At 44.5% G+C, this 19518-nt stretch overlaps 2 protein-coding genes and 1 long non-coding RNA gene across 4 annotated transcripts in view; 2 read left to right on the forward strand and 1 right to left on the reverse strand.

Annotated features, from left to right (window-relative positions):
- The first annotated feature begins 108 nt into the window (after positions 1-108).
- On the forward strand, positions 109-11468 carry NUDT21 (nudix hydrolase 21). 2 transcript variants are annotated; one of them, XM_079988345.1, is made up of 7 exons: positions 109-349; positions 1811-2011; positions 4091-4154; positions 6997-7086; positions 8605-8680; positions 9504-9630; positions 11204-11468. In XM_079988345.1, exons 1-6 carry the CDS (start codon positions 234-236, stop codon positions 9620-9622), a joined length of 666 nt encoding a protein of 221 aa, XP_079844471.1. In that variant the 5' UTR covers positions 109-233; the 3' UTR covers positions 9623-9630; positions 11204-11468. The 2 variants fall into 2 exon arrangements, with proteins under 2 accessions (XP_079844471.1, XP_079844470.1); XM_079988344.1 differs by having other exon boundaries at positions 110-349; positions 9504-9618.
- Positions 11469-12689: 1221 nt separating this feature from the next.
- Positions 12690-14570, reverse strand: LOC307222824. The gene is made up of 2 exons (XR_013841887.1): positions 13943-14570; positions 12690-13414 (listed from the first exon to the last, which is right to left on the reverse strand). It is a non-coding gene; the product is annotated as an uncharacterized lncRNA (long non-coding RNA).
- A 481-nt stretch (positions 14571-15051) lies between these two features.
- AMFR (autocrine motility factor receptor) overlaps positions 15052-19518 on the forward strand; it is a 29552-nt gene continuing 25085 nt past the window's right edge. The window contains exon 1 of the mRNA XM_079988304.1: positions 15052-15403. Coding sequence (XP_079844430.1) covers positions 15140-15403 — 264 coding nt within the window. The 5' untranslated portion in view covers positions 15052-15139. The remainder of the gene's footprint in view (positions 15404-19518) is intronic.

The following is a 19518-nucleotide window of genomic DNA, read 5'->3' on the forward strand; positions in this document are numbered from 1 at the left end:
CTATGGTACTCAGGCCCGCCCAGAGGGGCCGGTACGGTTTCCTCAGGAGCGTTTAACGCAGATGGGCGGACTCGGCTTCATTCCACCTTCGTCTCTATGGTTCCCGGAAGTGTGGCCTACTGGTTCCGGTGTGGGTTTCGGCGGGTGTGAGGCGAGCGGTGTGCGGGACGGAGCGGAGGTTCAGCGCGGCCGGGGAATGCTCGTGGCCTTCTGAGCCGCTTTCCGCTTTCGCCATGTCCGTCGTGCCGCCCAACCGCTCCCAGACCGGCTGGCCCCGTGGGGTCAACCAGTTCGGTAACAAATACATCCAGCAAAGCAAACCCCTCACGCTCGAGCGGACCATCAACCTGTGAGTGGCGCTCGGTGCCCCCCCTTCCTCCCCTCCCATGAGCAGCGGAGAGCCACAGCGCCACGCCTCCTCCGCCCCTTTCTCCCGCGTCTTTACTATAATAGGGTTGTCCCCCCCCCCACTCAGCATCCTCTCCCTTCCGCCGTTGTCCCAGCACTTTGTCTTGCTCCCCTCCACGCGCGATAAGAAAAAAGTCGAGGTCCCATTCACACGTGCATGATTCGCGCGGTTTCCCTGCGCTTGGTTATTATCGGCGCCTGGTTCCTTTGTGCATGTGTCGTAGCTCAACGGTAGAGTAGCTGTTTGCCGTTGCATGTCGGACTGGGAATACTTGCTGCCTGGGAACCCTGGAGAGTCGCTGCCAAGCAGTATAGGCGACCGTGAACTAGATGGGGTCTGACTTTGCTTTAATGTAGATCCCTAGGTTCCTCAGTCGCCCACACTTCCGCTCTCGGGGACACCTTAATCTGCCTCCACCCAAAGGGTTTTGCAGCTTGCAGACCACATTCTCTCCCCACCCCTCACTTTTTATTAAAGGATGTGTGTCTGTTTACTGATGCATTTCTTTTCTGCATGTATCACTTGGGGCATTTTCAGTAGTAAAATAGTATGGGGCGGGGGAAGGCAGTCTGGATCCTCTGTGCCAGCTAAGGAGCTTTTTGTAAATTTCTAGCAACACAAAATTACAAATATAAGGAAATGAATAAGAAAACAGACCCAATGATTTCCTTTGACATTGAGTCTATATGTGGCACCGTCAATTGAATACTGTATATATCGTATTTTTTGCTCTATAAGACTCACTTTTTCCCTCCTAAAAAGTAAGGGGAAACGTGTGTGCATCTTATGGAGCAAATGCAGGCTGTACAGCTATCCTAGAAGCCAGAACAGCAAGAGGGATTGCTGCTTTCACTGCGCAGCGATCCCTCTTGCTGTTCTGGCTTCTGAGATTCAGAATATATTTTTTCTTGTTTTCCTCCTCCAAAAACTAGGTGCGTCTTGTAGTCTGGTGCATCTTATAGAGCGAAAAATACGGTATTTCAGCAAATGCAGGACAGGAGGAAAAAGGTCTTGACCTCCAGCCGATAAGTGGGGGGGACGGACAGAAAATATATTAAATGTATGACTCCAGGTAGGGCTGCGAAACACTCTTCACTGAAACCCCGGAGAACCACTGCCAGCCGGAGTAGATCCCCTGTCTGAAACCCTGTAGAGGTGCTGCCAGTCATTTTGTAGACTAGACTGAGCTAGATGCAGCAACTGTCTTGGTTCAGTGTAGGGCAACTGTCTATGTTTTCTGCACATTGTTTTGTGCACGTGGGGATGCAGCTCCAAAGCATACAGTGAAAACGGACCATGTAACATCTTACAGTCACTGGCCTAACCCTGCTCTGTGTTCAATGTTTGAACTAGATTGTCAGTTTGCATGAAATACTGTATTTAAGGTGTAATTCCTTTTAGGTATCCACTCACAAATTACACTTTTGGGACCAAGGAACCTCTATATGAAAAGGACAGTTCAGTGGCTGCCCGGTTCCAGCGCATGAGGGAGGAATTTGACAAGATTGGAATGAGGCGGACTGTCGAGGGGGTCCTCATTGTGCACGAACACAGGCTGCCTCATGTGTTGCTTTTGCAGTTGGGCACAACCTTCTTCAAACTGTAAGTGAGCTTTACCAAACCTAGCAATGCGTAATGATACATGTTTGAAGCTCCACAGAGAAAGTAAATGACTTGTGCATGGAGGGCAAAGGCAGTTTTAGGGTAGCTCAACCAGTGTGGCTGCACTGCAGCGAGCGCCATAACAATGCTGTAAAACTGAGTGAGAGACGGTGGGGTGGGATTTTAGCGTTGCACAGAGCACCACTGCAATTTGAGAGCCCTGGTCCATCACTGTGGAGGGGAAATTTGGAGTGGAGAAGCAGCTGGGCCTGGGGAGTGAAGCACCCCCCCCCCGCCATTTTATCAGGGAGAGGTGAGAAAGTGAAGTATGTCCTTCAACCTTGTGTTGCAACCAATATTCTTTGGCTCCTACCCTCCCAGAACTTCTTTCTACAGTACCATTTCTCCTTATTGTTAGAGTTTGAAAGAGTTGCTCCTACCTAGAACTTATTTTTCTTGCATTTCTCTTTGTTTGTACATAGTGTTTCTTAAATTGTGAACCACCTCAAGTGTTTCAGCCAGAAAGACAAAGTATCAGTGTTTTAAGTAAATATGGAGGAATGTAAAAAGCAACTTTGTCAGATCCTTAAAAGGCTCAGGTAATAAGTAGCATGAGGGAATTCTACCTGAGACCCTGGAGAGCTACTGCTAGTCAGAGTAGACAGTACTAGCCTAGATGGCCAAATACAGTCCAACCTGATATAAATATGTAGCCAATATTCCTATGTATTTTCTGTAGCATGCTGATTCCCAGTTCCATTTCTGGGGAGTTCACACACAGTGTAGGCAACTAACTGTGTTTGTAGCTGGCCATAATAGTAGCTTTAGACAGCAGGCTACTGGGGAAATCTGAAGAGGGTAAATCATACCTAACTGAGGCCCATTGATTTCAATGGGTCTGTCTGAGTAATACTTAGATACAGACCATGGTCTTCCATTTTAAATAGATTGTTGTTGGTCAAGTAGTCAACTCCAGTGGGGCTTTCAGGTAATTTGGGTTACTTCAGCTTTATTCCCTCTACAAATTACAATGTAAAGCAGTATATAAATGATTGAAATAAACAAAATGCTGCGTTTTTTCATCTATCCTTTCTGAATATTGCTCATTACCTTCCTCCTGCTTCTCTTAGAAAACTAAAAGGTGATGGTGATCCGACTGCACCACACATGACTCTTCTAATCTCTTTGCAGCATTAGCTAGTCTAAATTCTTGGGAATAGTTTCACAAGTTTCTGAAGTTAATAGGTAAGCCATTTCTAATGCCCTCAGCCAACTACGGTAATTCTGGAACAAAATCTCTGGGTCCATTTTTTGATTGCAGAATTTGCACAGAAGTAAAGCAACACCATAGTTCTTCTAGGATATTGTCACCTCTACAGTAGTAAACTACAATACCTCAAGGACTGTCTCTCATATTAGCTGACCCTGCAACAGAGCAGAGCTATGGTCCTTCTACAAGAAGTCTGGATAGTGGCAACACGAGAACAGGCCTTTTCTGCAGTAGCTCCTCTCTTGTGGAATGCTCTCCCCAGGGAGGCTCCCATGGCACGTTCATTACATATATTCAGGCACCAGGCGAAAACATTCCTCTTCTCCCAGAGGTTTGACTAATTAAAGAATCTATGGCCTTTTAAAGTGGGCATCATTGTTTTGTTTGTTATTATGTTTTGTATTTTTGTGTTTTTATACTGTTCTGGGAACCTCAGATGAATGGTGGTATATAAATTAAACAAACAAACAAAGTCCCCAAATTTAAGCCGCTTAACTATTGGCAGTTTTCTTTATGTAAACAAATAAAGAGTCCAGGACATAAAATGTCTCATTGATTATATTGATTTTTACCACTGGTTTTGTGTTGTATTAAAAAAAATACATCTAATAGGACTTAATGGGGGGGATGGGACCTGGTCCAGATTTGTTTTGACACATTTTACTATCCTGAGAAGGTGAAATTTGGCTGAGGTAGTAAAACATTCTCAAAACAGCTTTTTGGACATTTACTGCAGTGTTACTTTAAAAAATATTTTAATTATGACTGCACCTAAAACACATCCTTTATCATGAATTTCTTTTCCACAGGCCAGGTGGTGAACTTAATCCGGGAGAAGATGAGGTAGAAGGTCTCAAACGTTTAATGACAGAGGTAGATGTCACAATTATTTGCATTTTTATCCTGAGGCTTTAGGATGGATAACAATAAGCCTTTTATGGTTGCATTCACATGAACAGAGGTGAATAGCATTCAACACACCTGTAAGGTAAATTCAGGAATTAAAACTCCTTAATTTTTAATAAACTCTTAGGTGTGGAAGTATGTTTGCAGTTTTGCCAATCCATGAAAAAGTCCAGTGAGTATGTATTTGAGTTCTGAGTTTTTCTGGTTTTCCATATGAAAGCTAACAAACCTTCACTCTAAGGCAGCTGTGGCAAACGTTTTCTAGCTAGCTGGCAAGGTCCTTCACTCCCCACCCATGGAGAGCCAAATTTGACTGGTGGTCAGAGCTGCTCACCTGTCAATCACCTTGCCAAACAGAACATCATGTCATATTAATACTTCATTTCCTGTTCTTTTCAGCAAACTTGTAAGGCAACCAGCTAATTGACCCCCCCGTGCCTCTCTTTCCCAGTATTTGGTACTGGTGCTGGCCTCATCTGAGGCTTGTGTAGGGTTTAGGCTTTGGGTAAGGTGCAAACATCTATTGCTGCTTTTGACTGACCCTTACATAGGAGCGCTAATTCTATCTTAGTTGTAGACTGTGTTTACTGAAAAGTGCCTCTTCAGTTAAAGGGGCCCAGCCTTCTCCATAAGTGAAGCAGGGAAGGCTCTGGGGTTTCTGTAATGGAGACTTCTGTAATGGATGACAATGGAATATTCTTCAGACTAATGTGCTCACCAGTTGTTCCTGGGTCTGATCTTTGATGCAATTCCGCTTCTGACTCAGAGTCATCAGTTTCACCTCCTGAAGAAGTGGGTCATGACAGCTCCATACCTCTCAGCTCACTGTCTTTCTCCTTGGAATGCTGGGCGCTAGTTGCATTTTCCTTAACTATGTTTTGTTTTGGATTCTTTTCATTCAGCTCTCTCTTTCTTTTCCCTTCACTGTGTGTGAGCTTCATCTGCCTCCACCTTTCCTGCACAGCTGGTGCTCAGCTTGTTTATTATTTTAGTTATGCAAACCACTTAACTGTGGTTTTTTTTTGAAATGGAAAGACAGCATATAAACTGTCTTAGTATTCCCATGGGGCGGGGGTGGCATGGGACAGTGGAGATTTGCATGCTGGGCACCAGCTGCATTGAAAATTTTGCACCCTTTGATAGAGATTTGCATACTCAGCAGTATCAGTTGATACTGGGAAGGGAGTGGGAGGGTTAGGAGACAGGAGCTCATGTACTTGGCATTGACCAATGCTGGGAAGGTGCATGCAGGAAAATGTGGCAGCAGCTGCAGCTTTGCTTCTTTAATGCCACTTTGTCTTTCTTAACTTCCTTCTCTTCTCTACCCATCTCACTCCCTGGCCCAAAAGTCATTTCAGATTCCATTACATAAAGAGAAGCAGATGAATGCCAAGTGTTGAGGAGACACAGGTGAAGCTAAGCTAGTGAGCTTCTCAAAAGCAATACTTGGCCATTATTACGAGCAGGCTACTCTAACATGTTGTTGTTTAGTCGTTTAATCGTGTCCGACTCTTCATGACCCCATGGACCAGAGCACGCCAGGCACTCCTGTTTTCCACTGCCTCCCGCAGTTTGGTCAAACTCATGCTGGTAGCTTCGATAACACCGTCCAACCATCTTGTGCTCTGTTGTCCCCTTCTCCTTGTGCCCTCAGTCTTTCCCAACATCAGGGTCTTTTCCAGGGAGTCTTCTCTTCTCATGAGGTGGCCAAAGTATTGGAGCCTCAGCTTCACGACCTGTCCTTCCAGTGAGCACTCAGGGCTGATTTCCTTAAGAATGGATAGGTTTGATCTTCTTGCAGTCCATGGGACTCTGAAGAGTCTCTTCCAGCACCATAATTCAAAAGCAAAATTGTCCAACAATCTTTTAAGTAACAGCACCATTGCTTATATTTCTGTACTTACTCTTTTGTGAACTAGTGAAAAGGTTAATTGAAACCTATTACTTTTTAAAAAATACACCACTTTATAAATAGTGTTTTCTTAGTGTCATGATACACTGTACGTAAATGATACATTGTAAATTAATGGCCTGGTTTGCACGTAATGCTAAATCATGGTTTGTTTAACGAAACCATAGATTAACCATGAGTTGTCCCGCAGACTATTTTTTTAATAGCTTGTTCCTCCAAGCTTGTTTTGTTTTCCACCCTTGTTCCTTTGTAACTTGATGAGTGTCTGGGGTGGGGGTGGTCAAAGAAGCCATAGTTAAGGAAGGGGGATGGATTCTTTGTTTAATGCTAAAACAAACCAAAGTTCATAAGCAAACAACAATTGTTGTTTGACAAAAAACAAATAGTAGTTAAACCACTGGGCAGGGTTTGGACAATCAAACAAACTATGACTTAAATCATAGTTTAATAAGCCATGGCTTTGTATTATACAGTGGACGCTCAGGTTACGAATGTGATCTGCGTGGGATGCACGTTTGCAACCCGCAGCGTTCACAACATGCAGCGGCGCGTCTGCGCACGCGCGGGTTGTGATTTGGCGCTTCTGTGCATGCGCAAGGCATGATTTAGCACTTCTGCACATGCGTGACTGCTGAAACCTAGAAGTAGCCCATTCTGGTACTTCCGGGTTTTGGCGGTCTGTAACCCCAAAAAACGCAACTTGAAGCATCTATAACCCGAGGTATATGAATCAGGTCATTCAATTAACAGTATTTGTTTGCACTTCTATATTGATTAAAGAAATTTAAGAATTTAGACTATACTGTTGGGCTAGCATTCTTAATATATGACATTCTGCTGTTGTGACGCACTGGCATAGAGTATGTCAGGATTTTCCTTGCATTTCTGTTTTGGCAGATCCTGGGTCGCCAGGATGGAGTGCAGCAAGACTGGGTCATTGATGACTGCATTGGTAACTGGTGGCGACCGAATTTTGAGCCCCCACAGGTGAGAATTGAACTTGCCACTAGCATTTTCATTTGATTTATTTTTTGGGCTTACAACAAAACCCCTCCCAAGAACTAATTAATCATCCTACTGCGTGACTCTGTTGCTGGTAGAAGACTGGCAGGCTCAGGCTTCTGTAAGTCAGAGAAATAGAATTAAGTCACTGAGGAGCAGCATAGTTTCTTTGAATAGGATGAGAGGTTTTGAAATACAAAAACAAAAAAAGTGCATTAAATAAGGAGCAATGGCATTCTCCTCCCAGAACAACTGATGGCCTTTTCAGGAGCAGATGGCACTTGCCCTTGAATTTTCTTTCTTTTGCCTTCCCTCAGGGTATGCAGGTCTTTCTTAAGCAGCCCCAGGGAATGTGTGAGAAGAGGCTGTCTCAGCTGTTCTCTCCTCAGGGTGTTGATAGTCGAACAGCCAATGTTGTATGCTTCCTTTTTTCTGCAGACCTTTGGCTTTTTGTTCAAATATTTGGTTTGTGAATTCATACTAAAGTTAGAGTTATTTTTTTCATCAACTTGATTGATTATGCTATTCTGAAATTACACCATTGAAATATAAGTGTTGTGTCCAATGTTGGTGCCACTTCTGTCCATGCATGGAAAGGTTGCTGATTCTCCCTGTCCCATTCCTCCCTGGCTAGCAACATTGCATTCTACTGCAGAACATGAACTGAAAATGACCTGCTGTGTGCATGTTCACACTATGCCTTTTAGTCCTGGCCCTTATTTTACCACAGAGCCTTAACTTTTTTTAACGCACAAGCTATGTGAAATTTCTATGCCAAACCCTGAACAGCTTTGAACCTGTGAAAGACTGCTAGCCCCCATGGAGACTTGGCAGATCACCCGGGGAACTCGTATCAGTGGCACCTCATATTGCAGACCATGGTGGGGACCCACAAAGGTGCATTTTCTGCTGTCACCTCAGTTCTCTAAAACAGTCTTCACCCTCCATACAGGAAGCATCACTGCTTACTAGCTTTAGAAATATTTTGAATACCTCACCCCCCTGGCTTTACCTATTTTGTTAAAGATGGAGCCTGTTGTTTTGCACATTGTAAGGCTTTATTGCACCTGTACTGTTTATTGCAATCTTTAGTAACTGGTATTATTAGTGTACATTTTTGTAATATATTTTTCTTTAGCTGTAAGTGATTTAGTTTTATATATAGGTGGTATAGAATTTGCAACCTAGAATTTGCAACCTAGAATTTGAAAGCAAGTGTTTTGAATCTGACTTTTAAAAAAAGCAATTGAGCATGATCCAGTGACATGATTGGCATCATGCCTAGTTTGGCCCTTGGCCTGTGTTAGAATCTACCTATATTTTGCATTTGAAATATATTTGGAAAATAACTGAAGTGCTCTGGCTGTGGATATGATTCAAAGCAACTAGATTCTAACTGTCCTGGTTCAACCCCATGAACTCTCATAACACGTTAAGTACTTCAATTTCAGGAAAGCTGTACACAGACACGAACTAATCATTATTTTTTATTCTTTCCCACAGTATCCGTATATTCCAGCTCACATTACGAAACCAAAAGAGCACAAGAAGCTCTTTTTGGTTCAGCTTCAAGAAAAGGGTAGGCATTCTGCCACATCTTTAATTTTCATATAGGTTTTATTGAGAGATGGCAACAAAATCCTGGGCAAGGTTGTTTGTACTATCTAAACTTAAAGAGAATTCTGAAAACTTATTTCTACTGTAGTGGTTTATATGCTGCTCAGTAGCTCCAGTGGTGCTCCTCCCCCACTCCTGTGCCGTGGATGAAACAAGCCAGAGTTGTTGTGAGAAGCGAGGTTACAGGGAACCAGGCAGAGGGCCTTCTTGGTAGTGGCGCCCTCCCTGTGGAACACCCTCCCATCAGATGTCAAGGGAATAAACAACTATCTGACTTTTAGAAGACATCTGAAGGCAGCCCTGTATCGGGAAGTTTTTAATGTTTGATGTTTTAGTATGTTCTGATATATGCTGTGAGCCTCCCAGAGTGGCTGGGGAAACCCAGCCAGATGGGCGGGGTATAAATAATAAAGCTATTATTATTATTGGTGTGTTACAGTATGATGGATTTTATTGTGGGAGGTAGCATTTCTTCACATCTTTTCTGTACACAGTTTCACTTAAAATTGCTTAAGTTTGGATGGATGTGGCCTTAGGTTTTTATGACTCATTCCAAGTTGCTTTCAATTTGTGTGTTGTGCCTGGATAACTTAGAATAGCCCGAGGAGTCCTCATGCCAGGCATGGTATCTGTATATTCAGACTGTAGAAACCAAAGTTCTAAATATTACTCTTCTGCATATGATGCAGCTTAGGAATTAAGAAAACTAAACTTCACTCAATATTTGTCTTGTCCTTGCTTGAAGCAGATTTTTATTTGATTAGATCTCTCTTGATTTGTTCTAGCTTTGTTTGCGGTCCCCAAAAATTACAAGCTGGTAGCTGCTCCATTGTTTGAGCTCTATGACAATGCACCAGGTTATGGGCCTATCATTTCAAGCCTCCCCCAGCTTTTGAGCAGGTAGAGTATGCTGTGGGTTTCCGTGTTGTGGTTTCATACTGCTGCAGCTGCTACAAAAAAGCTTTCTTTAGCTTTTTCACTTGCTTCTGTAGGGAATAGCTGACTGAGTGCTCTGAGGATTGTGGTGCTTATGTATCCACATTGGCTTGGATCACAGGATAAATTGACTTAAGGAAAACCACAAAAGGAAGGTTTCCATCCTCCCTACAGCCGCCTGAAAGGTGCCCCTGATGGGTTGGGCCTCCTGAAAATGTATGTTAGGGTGCCAGGAGGAAGAGGTGTTGGAAATTCTACAAACTTCCTTAATTTAGGATCCAAGACACTTTAGCAGAGTACTTTAAATTAGTTTTGAATTACAAACAGTACTTCACATTCCTTATATGTTTCCTTTCACTTTTCCTTGCTTATCAAAATCCTACAGAAGGCACCCTACAAAAATTTCCTTCTGTTGCTATGGTCATTGCCTGCCTTATCATATGAGTACATTACCTCAGGGGAATCAGCCTTGATGTACTTTCTTGAACCTTGCTTGCTTGCTGGGCTTCCAATTGATGTATTGTGTGCTGGCTGGCTGTTTTTCAAGCTGTGTTCTTAGAAACCTAAAGTTCTAGCAAGCACTGTCTGGGTGCATGTAGAGCAGGGGTAGTCAATGTGGTCCCTTCGAGATTTTGGACTATAACTCCTGTCATCCCTGAGGGAGTCATGTTAGCTGAGGCTGGGATTTGTAGTCTGGAGAGCACCACATTGGCTACCCTTATTTAGGGCAATGCTAGGCTCAGTAGAGTAGAAAAAAGAAAAAACCAGCCCATGGCTTGGATTAAAACTTCCAGGGTGCACATTCCAACAGTAGGTAGGGCAAAAACCCAATTAAAGCAAAACCACTTGTCCCCATGCCATCCATCTTCAAACATATTGGAAATCAACACAGTGGGAAAAGTGGGGGGAGCAAAGCACACACACAACCACCAACACCTCAACAAAGCTATGATCAAACAGAAAACCAAGTTCCCCACTGGATGTGGCAGGGGGTGTGGAGGTCGGCTTCCTTTTCCTTTTTGCACCCCTTGAGATTGTTCAGCCAGGTGAAGGAGGAGCTGGAAGCAGGTGCACAGCTTCTGCATGCTGTGAGTCAAAGGTGGGTGGCATTTCAGGCTCTTAGCAACATCATTATAAGCAGCAACTCCAGCAAATTCAAAAGCAGGTCAGTATTTTGTTTAATAAAATGCCTGCTTCATGTCAAGAGAGCAATTCCCAAGCAGTGGCTTGCATACCAGCCAATTGCTCTGAATTTGCCAAGGTAACTGGGATTGATGTCACATGATGGACAGGTGGATGTGATTTGACCAAAATGACCTCTGGGTCCAAATGGGGAGTCCTGGCAAGCCTAGTAAAATCCATGGGCCAGAGGTTGCCTACCGTTGCAGGAGGACCTCTGGCCAGTGATCCAAGTGTGTACCTAAAACCAGCTGGTGCATCTTTTGCAATTTATAGAAAGCAGATCTGTTATCTAGCTGATTAAGAAAAAATGTGTGTAGTTCATGATCTTCAGTGTGAGTAATCATTACTTCTTTTTCTCCTCTGCCAGGTTCAATTTTATTTACAACTGAATTCCCGAAGTATGTGGTAGAAGCCGTCTCTGTGAGAACAGCTTTAAAATGTAGAAGAGAGAACCTGACACAAAGATTTTTTTTTTATGTCTCCCCCTTCCCCAAACTCTCTACCATCTGAATAGGAAAGTGAATCTTGACTGTTTAGATAGTGGAATGATGAGTGTATTTGCATTTTAATCACCTATGTTGTAATAGTCACTTGACTTTTTTTAAAAATAACATTAAAACAAAATGATCTCCTTTCTGTTTTTGTGTGTTCCTTTTCCCAATGGGACTTGATGAGAGATACCTGCCCACTGATTGATTCCACAGCATTGCATGTGAGAATGAAAGAGTACTATCTTCATCCATCTAAATATACCTTTGGAAATGTAGGCCACTTGTTAACTAACTAAAAGCAAGGTCTTTTGTGCACAGGAAACATGGCAGGTGTGGGGACTCAGGTTGACAGCAGGTCTTGAAACAGATGGAGGGAATTGATAACTTGTTCTATCACTCAGTGCAGCCTGAATGAGGGAACTAAGCTAGGCTAGCAAGGAAGTGTCTGAACAATAAAAGGGCAGTGTTTCAGGTGATGCTGCCTTGTCACATAAAAGTTCCCAGTTTTAGTTTGCTTGCTACTCTTATCAGCAAGAGGAATAACTCCGATTTGGAAAGTTCTGCACTAGTCAGTCATGTGAGGTGGTGCTGAGAATAGCTGATTGACAGGCTGGTTGTCCCAAAGGGGCATAGTGTGAGGGGTGCCAGGGCCCCAGGCGCACAATTTTTGAGGTGGCATGAAGCAGGTGCCCCCATGCAGGCGAGCCCAGCACAGCCTGGCGCTCCTCTCCACCCCCTAAGGGCTGTGTTGACTGGCTGGGCTCCCCACTGTGTGGACAGGTAGCTCAGCACAGCCCTGCTTTGCTCTGGTGGGGTCGCTCCAGCAGCACCTGGCACGTGTGCACCTGTTCTGGGTGCAGGCAAATGCCACTACGCTGCTGGTCTCAACCACCTCAAAGTTGGGCCCCACCTGTTCTGCTAGTTTCTGGATACAGTATTGTCCATTTTATTAATTTAATTTATTGATTTATCTATTAAATATCTATACCACCTTTCATCCAAGCACCACAGGAAATTTTACAATACACAAACACCAGAATACATAACAGTAACAAAACAAAAACAATAACCCCTCTCTTGCAAGGAGATTGGCCTCCACATTGGGAGATCAGCAGGCAAACAAACTCGTAACATTGCGGCTGACGTAATTAGGTCCTATGATAGTGTTTGCTATTTGCTGTTTATAAACAAATACACATCTACAACACAAGACTTGTGAGGGAGGGATCAGAAAAACCTTTCTGTTTTGGTGGGACAATCCAGACACATGAATTGGTTACAGAAGTTCTTAAATTTGTTTTAGATGCTTTATTGAGGGAGTGTGGGATGTAACTAGTAATAAATAGTCCATACTGACACAAGTTCTTTTTTAAAAAGTATATTTTTATTATTTCCCTCCTTAAACAATATTTTTGATAATACAATAACACAAAAACCTTTTGCTCTGCCGAGCACATGACTCCCCTCCTTTCCTTCAGCAGGTTTTCCACTTTCAAGTCCTGTCTCACAATTTAGTTCTTTAACTTCCATTGTCCATATTGTAGGATTTATTTCAATCCTGCTAGTGTCTTCAAATTTTTGCAATTGTTATTCAAATATACAATAAATTTACTCCAATCCCTTTGAAATTTTTGATCGTCCTGGTCTCGAATCCTGCAGGTCGGTCTGGCCAATTCTGCAAAGTCCATCATCTTCGCCTGCCACTCCGCAATTGTAGGTACCTCCTGTAACTTCCATTTTTGGGCCATTAAAATTCTCACCGCAACTGTGGCGTACACTGATGCAAGTTCTTTTGACAGTGTTTGAAAAATGAGGGGGCGGGGGCGGAACTGAAATATGCAAAATGTGTCCATGCTATGGGAATTTTATTATTCATAAAGCTTGCAGAGAGCTCCAACCCTGATGTCAACAGATGGAAGATGTGCATGATGATATCTTCCAGGAGGTACAGTATGTACTGTATCCACTCAACTTTGATCTGCACAACTGGCTCTTTTACAGTCGTTCTGCACTTGCAAGGAATTGCTTCTTCACGGTGGAAGCACCAGCCCTTTGGAACTCCTTCCTCATTAGTATTAGACAACCACCTCTCTATTGTTTTTTTTTTATAATAATATTTATTAAATTTTGTATAACCAATAAAAAACATACATAATAACATAATATTTTCCATTATCCACATTTCATTCTCAACTTTGGACTTCCTCACATCTCTTGTTCCTGCTTTCTAAACATAAATTTTACCAGCAAATTATTAACTTGATTTAATTCATATAATATAATTTTCCAATATTTAATATCTCAAATTTTGGGGTTTAACATACACTTATTGAAGCTTAATCATAAAATATTACTTATCCCAGATTTATCTTTTCATCTTCCAGTTGAATTTAAATTTATATTCTTTATAACTAGTTTGTTGAAGCCATGTTTTTGCTAATCTTACATCTTTCTTAACAATCATACAATTTACAATATTTTTGTAGATAGTCCTTGAATTTCTTCCAGTCTTCCTCCACCAGTTCTTCTCCCAGGTCTCGGATTCTGCCCGTCATCTCCGCCAGTTCCATATAGTCTATCAGTTGCATCTGCCATTCTTCCAGTGTGGCAACCACCTCTCTATTGTGTTTGGTGCCTGCTAATTTTATTATTTTTTAAAAAACCCATAGTTTCATCTGTCGTGATGAGGCCAGGGTAGTTTTACAAAGGACTGGAAATGTAAAAGATTGTGTTACAAGGCAGGGGATTAGTTGGCAATAGAAATAAAGAAACCTCAATTTTTAAAAACCTAACTATTGGTCAACAGGTATGCACTATATTTTAATAAGATGGGCAGAGAAAATTGGACTACTGTATTCTGAACTGTTTGCAAGAAATGTGTTTGAATATATTGTGTCATATACAGTACATACAAACCCATGTCTCACACACAATATATTTATTTAAATTTGCCTGCTCTTCATGTTTACAAGACACCACCAAGGTTACAATATTAAAATCTAAAGCTGTATTTTAAACATTTAAACAAACTAAGCATTATACACCCAAGCATGCATTACATTGCGTATATAATTAATACACTTTAATTAGAAGTATAACTTTTGGCATAGATTATGCCTGATGATAATAATAAAGCGTGCGTATACTGTCCGTAGTGTGTGTGCCTAACATATTGTGTGTCTAAAATAATATTTTGTGTGGTTAATATATGCACACAACACAGAGCGTGCGTGTTTGCCTGTGTCTAGGTGTCTAAAATACATGTAGGGGGTGTGTTGTGTTAGATGTGTCAGCGTATTCCGACAAGAAACCCGCCCCGCGCGGCCTGTTCCCCCCACATCCCCCCACCTTTCCCTGTGTCCGTCCCCTTTCTGTATTTCCCCTTCCATATTTCCGCGCCCGCCGGTCACTGCCTGGGAGGGGAAGGTTCAGCTGGGCGGCCTGTCTCGTCCCTCCACCCCGAAGTCAGCGCCGTCCGCCTTCTCTCGCAGCCCGAAGCTGAGCGTCTCCTTCGCCCCTGGCCGGAGAGGCCTCCGCCTCCGAGTCAGTGGGCTGGATTCGCTCCGCTTGCCGCGACGGAGCGGGCGGGCTCCTGAGGGAGGCGCTCATTCGCTCGGGAAGAGGGCCCGGGGCGGCCAGCAGCGGGCGGGCGGGCGGGCGGGCGGGCGACTGCGCGGCTTTCGCTCCCGAGTTCCGTGCGTGTGGGCCGGAGTCAGCGGGAGTAGGCCTCTCCCTGCGGGCGCTAGGCCGTTGCCGGGAGACCCCGCGGACCGCGCTAGCGAGCCCGGGCTGGAGCCCGCCAGGCCTCCGCGATGCCGCTGCTCTTCTTGGAGCGCTTCCCTTGGCCCAGCTTGCGCACTTACACGGCGCTCAGCGCCCTGGCCTTGCTGGGCAGCAGCCTCAGCGCCTACCGCGCCCTCAGCCAGGCCGCCGAGCACACGGAAGAGCCCCCCGGGGTGCGGCTGCAGCAGGAGACCGGAGGAGGAGAAGGAGAGGAGGGCGACCTGTCGCCGCGGGCCGGGCCGGCCGCCCTGGACGTCGCCTATTACTTGCTCTCCGACAGCCTCTGCGTTTGGGTGAGCCGCCCGGGAAGGGAAGGCGAAGCGGGGCCTGGGGGGATTCCTTGGAGGTGGGGAGGCGTGATCCCCGGGGTCAGTGGGAGAGAGACGGCCTGGGGAATAGGCCCCGGGTGGGGTGTGCGAGGGGGATGACTTCGAAGAAAGGTGCGAGGAGGACGGGGCTGCTGAGGGCGAATTAGGAGACGGGGCAGGAAGGGGCGCCTGATTTGGGGGAGAAGGAGAGAAGTCATGGGGCACAAGTGGCCCACCTGTAAAGGAGGAACACCTCTGGGCAACGTGGGGTGGGAGCCAACAACCCCACTCAGGTCGGTGGGCTGGATCCCACGAAGTTGTCCTCGGAGTAGACCCAGTGAAATTAATGGGTGCAAGGTTGTGGGACTAGGCCCACTGAAATCGCTAACACTTAAGCATGTCTGAGTCTGGATCCAGCCCCATTGGTGAGTTTGTTTGTTTTTTTACGGAAGAGAAGGTGCCTGCAGGAGAGGAGGGTATTGTGGGGAGTGGGCACCTGATGTTTGGAGGGAGTAGGACAGCGGACAGCAAACTTTTCCAGCAGGGGGCTGGTCCGCTGTCCCTCAGACCTTGTGGGGGGCCGGACTATATACATATATTTGGGGGGGGGGGAATGAACGACTTCCTATGCCCCACAAATAACCCAGAGATGCATTTTAAATAAAAGGACACATTCTACTCATGTAAAAACACACTGATTCCCGGACCGTCCACGGACTGGATTTAGAAGGTGATTGGGCCAGATCTAGCCCCCGGGCCTTAGTTTGTCTACCCATGGAGTAGGGTGTATCTCCCATCTTCTTCCCCATAGACACCCTTCACAGCAGTAATTCCCTGGCCAATATGCTCCTCCCTCTCAAAGAGGCCCAAAGAAATGTGGTCCTTGTGGGGTGGGCCCAGAGGGTTGGGTCTTGCAAGGTGTAGCGACATAGTGGGACACATTGGTGAAAATATTAGGAAAGAGGATATAGATTTCTCTTTCCCCCACGTTATGGGATGTGTGTGTTGTAGGGGATGTTCAAGGTAGCATCAGGGTGATGAGAGTAACTCTGCATGGCATGGTGTGGGTATAATGACAGGGAATAGGGTATGTATGCCTAAGGATCAGTGCAGGGATTACATGTGCTTGTTTGGGGAAGAGGGTGCTAGTCACCCACTGCTCCCTGACATTCTGTTCCTATTTGCACATCTGAGTAGGTGGGGGGAGCATTTTTTGGCAGAGTGATAAAGCTGGCAGAAGGAGAAGGCATAGTTAAGGGTCAAAAAGTGGGGGGACAGAGTAGCAGATTAGGGAGTACTAAGGGTTACTCATTGTCCCTAAGTAAATATCTAGTGGAAAAAAGTAGTTGCTGGAAGTGGTTTTGATTCTTTAAGGAGTAGCTAGGGAAGCGAGGGATGCTGGCCTAGGAGTTTTGGGGATACATGATAGACAGCACCTAGAAGAATAAGGGGGCAGTGTAGTAACTAGAACGTGATGGTGCTAATGAAGAGAGTTCATTTAATGTTGATTCCAACATTGTCTGGTTGCCTTGTATTCTCTTTCTTGCCTTGTTCTGAAGGGGTATCCCTAATTTCAAAGCATCTTGACTCCATAGTTGTCTGGTTCAGGGGATTTGCAAGGTACTTCAGGACTTTAATTTTATTTCGGCTATTTGTGAGTTGCTTTTCAGGACCAAGTCCTCACAAAAGGACAGAGAGAAAGAAATACAATAGAACCTCAGGCAGAATATGAAGCATTGAGAGGATGCAGACAAATAGATGTATTGGAGATACCAAATTTCTCTTAAGGAAAGGCAGTAGTAAAAATATAAGTTGATGGCTTTCCTGAATGTCAGAACTTAAGGGGCCAATGCATATATTAAGTCGAAGACAGTTCTCCAACTACAGAACCCTATTGAAAAGATCCTGTGTTGTGTGCTCAGCACCCTAATTGATTTCCTGCCCAGAGTGGCTGGGGCAACGTAGGACTCAGCTAGACTGGAAAAGAAAAAGTGATTTATATGCATTGTAAAAGCAAGATGAGCGCCGCAACCCCAGAGTTGGTCATGACTGGACCTAATGGTCAGGGGTCCCTTTACCTTTTACTATGTGCGATATAACATTGTACCACCAGATGGCAAGCTGGAGTCTCATTTTTCTCTAAGTGTTTTCCCTGTTTAAATTTACAACACTTTAAACTGAAACGCTTCTTTGATGTGTCTAGATCCAGCCCCAGTCAGTTGGGCAGCTAATAATAATAATAATAATAATAATAATAATAATAATTTCACCAACAGACACACAAGGAGGACCTCAGACACAGTTCTTAAATTTACAGGTAGGGTCATATGAGAGCAGGCATCATTTTAGATGATACAGTCTTGAACCATTTAGGACTTTGCAGGTTAAACCATTTAGGAATTAATAATTTTATTATTTATACCTCACCCATCTAGTTGGGTTTCCCCAGCCACTCTAGGTGGCTTACAGCATATCTAAAAACATAATAAAAACGTCAAGCATAAAAAATTCCTGATACAGGGTTGCTTTCAGATGTCTTCTAAAAGTTGTGTAATTCTTTATCTCCTTGACATCTGAAGGGAGGATGTTCCACAGGGAGGAATTGGGCCTAGACATTGATGATGATGATGCCATAGAATGTTAATCAGCTAGAGGCCTGGTTATAGAGAAATGTTTTTGCCTGGCACCTAAAGATATGTAATGAAGGCATCAGGTGATTTTTGCTAGGGAGAGCATTCCACAAATGAGGAGCCACCGCAGAAAAAGCCCATTCTTGTGTTGCTACCCTCCAGACCTCTTGTGGAGGAAGCACACAAGGGCCTAAGATGATGATTGCAGGGTCCAAGTTGGTTCATATGGGGATAGATGGTTCTTGAGGTAATGCGGTCCTGAGCCATTTAAGTCTTTATAGGTCAGAAGCAGCACTTTGAATTGGGTCCGGAAACTGATTGGCAGCCAGTGCAGTCAGGCCAGGATTGGCGTTACTGTATCTGCTCAAACCAACTTGCCCCAGTGAGCAACCTGGCTGCTGAATTCTGCCCCAGCTGAATTTTCCTGTCTTCTGAGGCAACCTTACATATAACATGTTGCAGTAATCTAAGTTAGAGGTTAGCAGAGCATAGATACCAGACCTGAGGCTATCCCTGTTCATATAAGGATGCAGTTGGGCCCCCAGCCAAAGCTTATTGAAGACACTCTGCACTACTGAGGATACCTGACCACCAGGCTATGTACCCACTCCTTCAGAGGGATTGTAACCCCATCATGAGCATGCAACCTCCCTTCCATCCAATCTAGGGAACCACCCACTAGCAGTTACTTAGTGTTACCTGGATTGAGCTTCAGTTTGTTGGTTCTCATCCATTTCATTACTGAGGCAAGGCAACAGTCCAGCACATCCATTGCCACACTTGTAAATCTAAAGGTGAAGTAATGCTGTGTCACCAGCATATTGCTGATTACATACTTCAAAACTCTGGATAACCCCATTCAGTGCTTTCATGTAGAAACCACTGAGTGGGGATTAAACAGCACAGGGGATAAAATAGAGCCCCAAATTGAATGCTTTACAGGGCCTCCCCAAGTATCACCCTCTGGAAAGTTGAACTGGAACTACTGCAAAACAGTGCCACCCAGCCCTAAATCGGAAAGCTGTTCTAGAAGACTGTCATGGTCATTGTTATCAGCCAAGAGGAGCAAGGGTCCAGAGCGCAAGTGGTTGCCCTGACCGATTCAAGCATTTTGTCCACATCCTTGAGCCCTACTAACTGAAACACATCCAACACTAGGACTAGACAGTGCTCTGGACATTCCTTGAGATTCATCTGATGTAACAGCAGAGTCAAGATCCCAGTGGATGCAAGTGATTTTATCCTCAAATGCTTTGCAAACAAGTCACAGCAAGCTACTGTCAGTTCTCCCACCTCATTTGGACCAGACTGTAAGGGGCCCCACACACCTGCAAAAGCTCTGCCAGATGGCACATTGAAGATGCAATGGAGGCAGCAAAGTCTGCTTCAGGAGGCAGCAGCAGCTGCATAAAATGACTTTGGCCCCTGAGTCATAGGTCATAGAGTTTTGTCCTACTCAGTGCTTCCTAG

The sequence above is a fragment of the Podarcis cretensis genome, assembly GCF_951804945.1.
Source record: "Podarcis cretensis genome assembly, chromosome: 8".
In the NCBI taxonomy this organism is placed as follows: Eukaryota; Metazoa; Chordata; class Lepidosauria; order Squamata; family Lacertidae; genus Podarcis; species Podarcis cretensis.

What these genes read in the sequence shown, in the direction of transcription:
- NUDT21 (XM_079988344.1), top strand. Translation starts at nt 234, where the DNA reads ATGTCCGTCGTGCCGCCCAACCGCTCCCAGACCGGCTGGCCCCGTGGG. An exon ending in GGCACAACCTTCTTCAAACT is followed by an intron (nt 2,012 to 4,090) that starts GTAAGTGAGCTT and finishes TCTTTTCCACAG; the next exon opens with GCCAGGTGGTGAACTTAATC. An exon ending in CGAATTTTGAGCCCCCACAG is followed by an intron (nt 7,087 to 8,604) that starts GTGAGAATTGAA and finishes TCTTTCCCACAG; the next exon opens with TATCCGTATATTCCAGCTCA.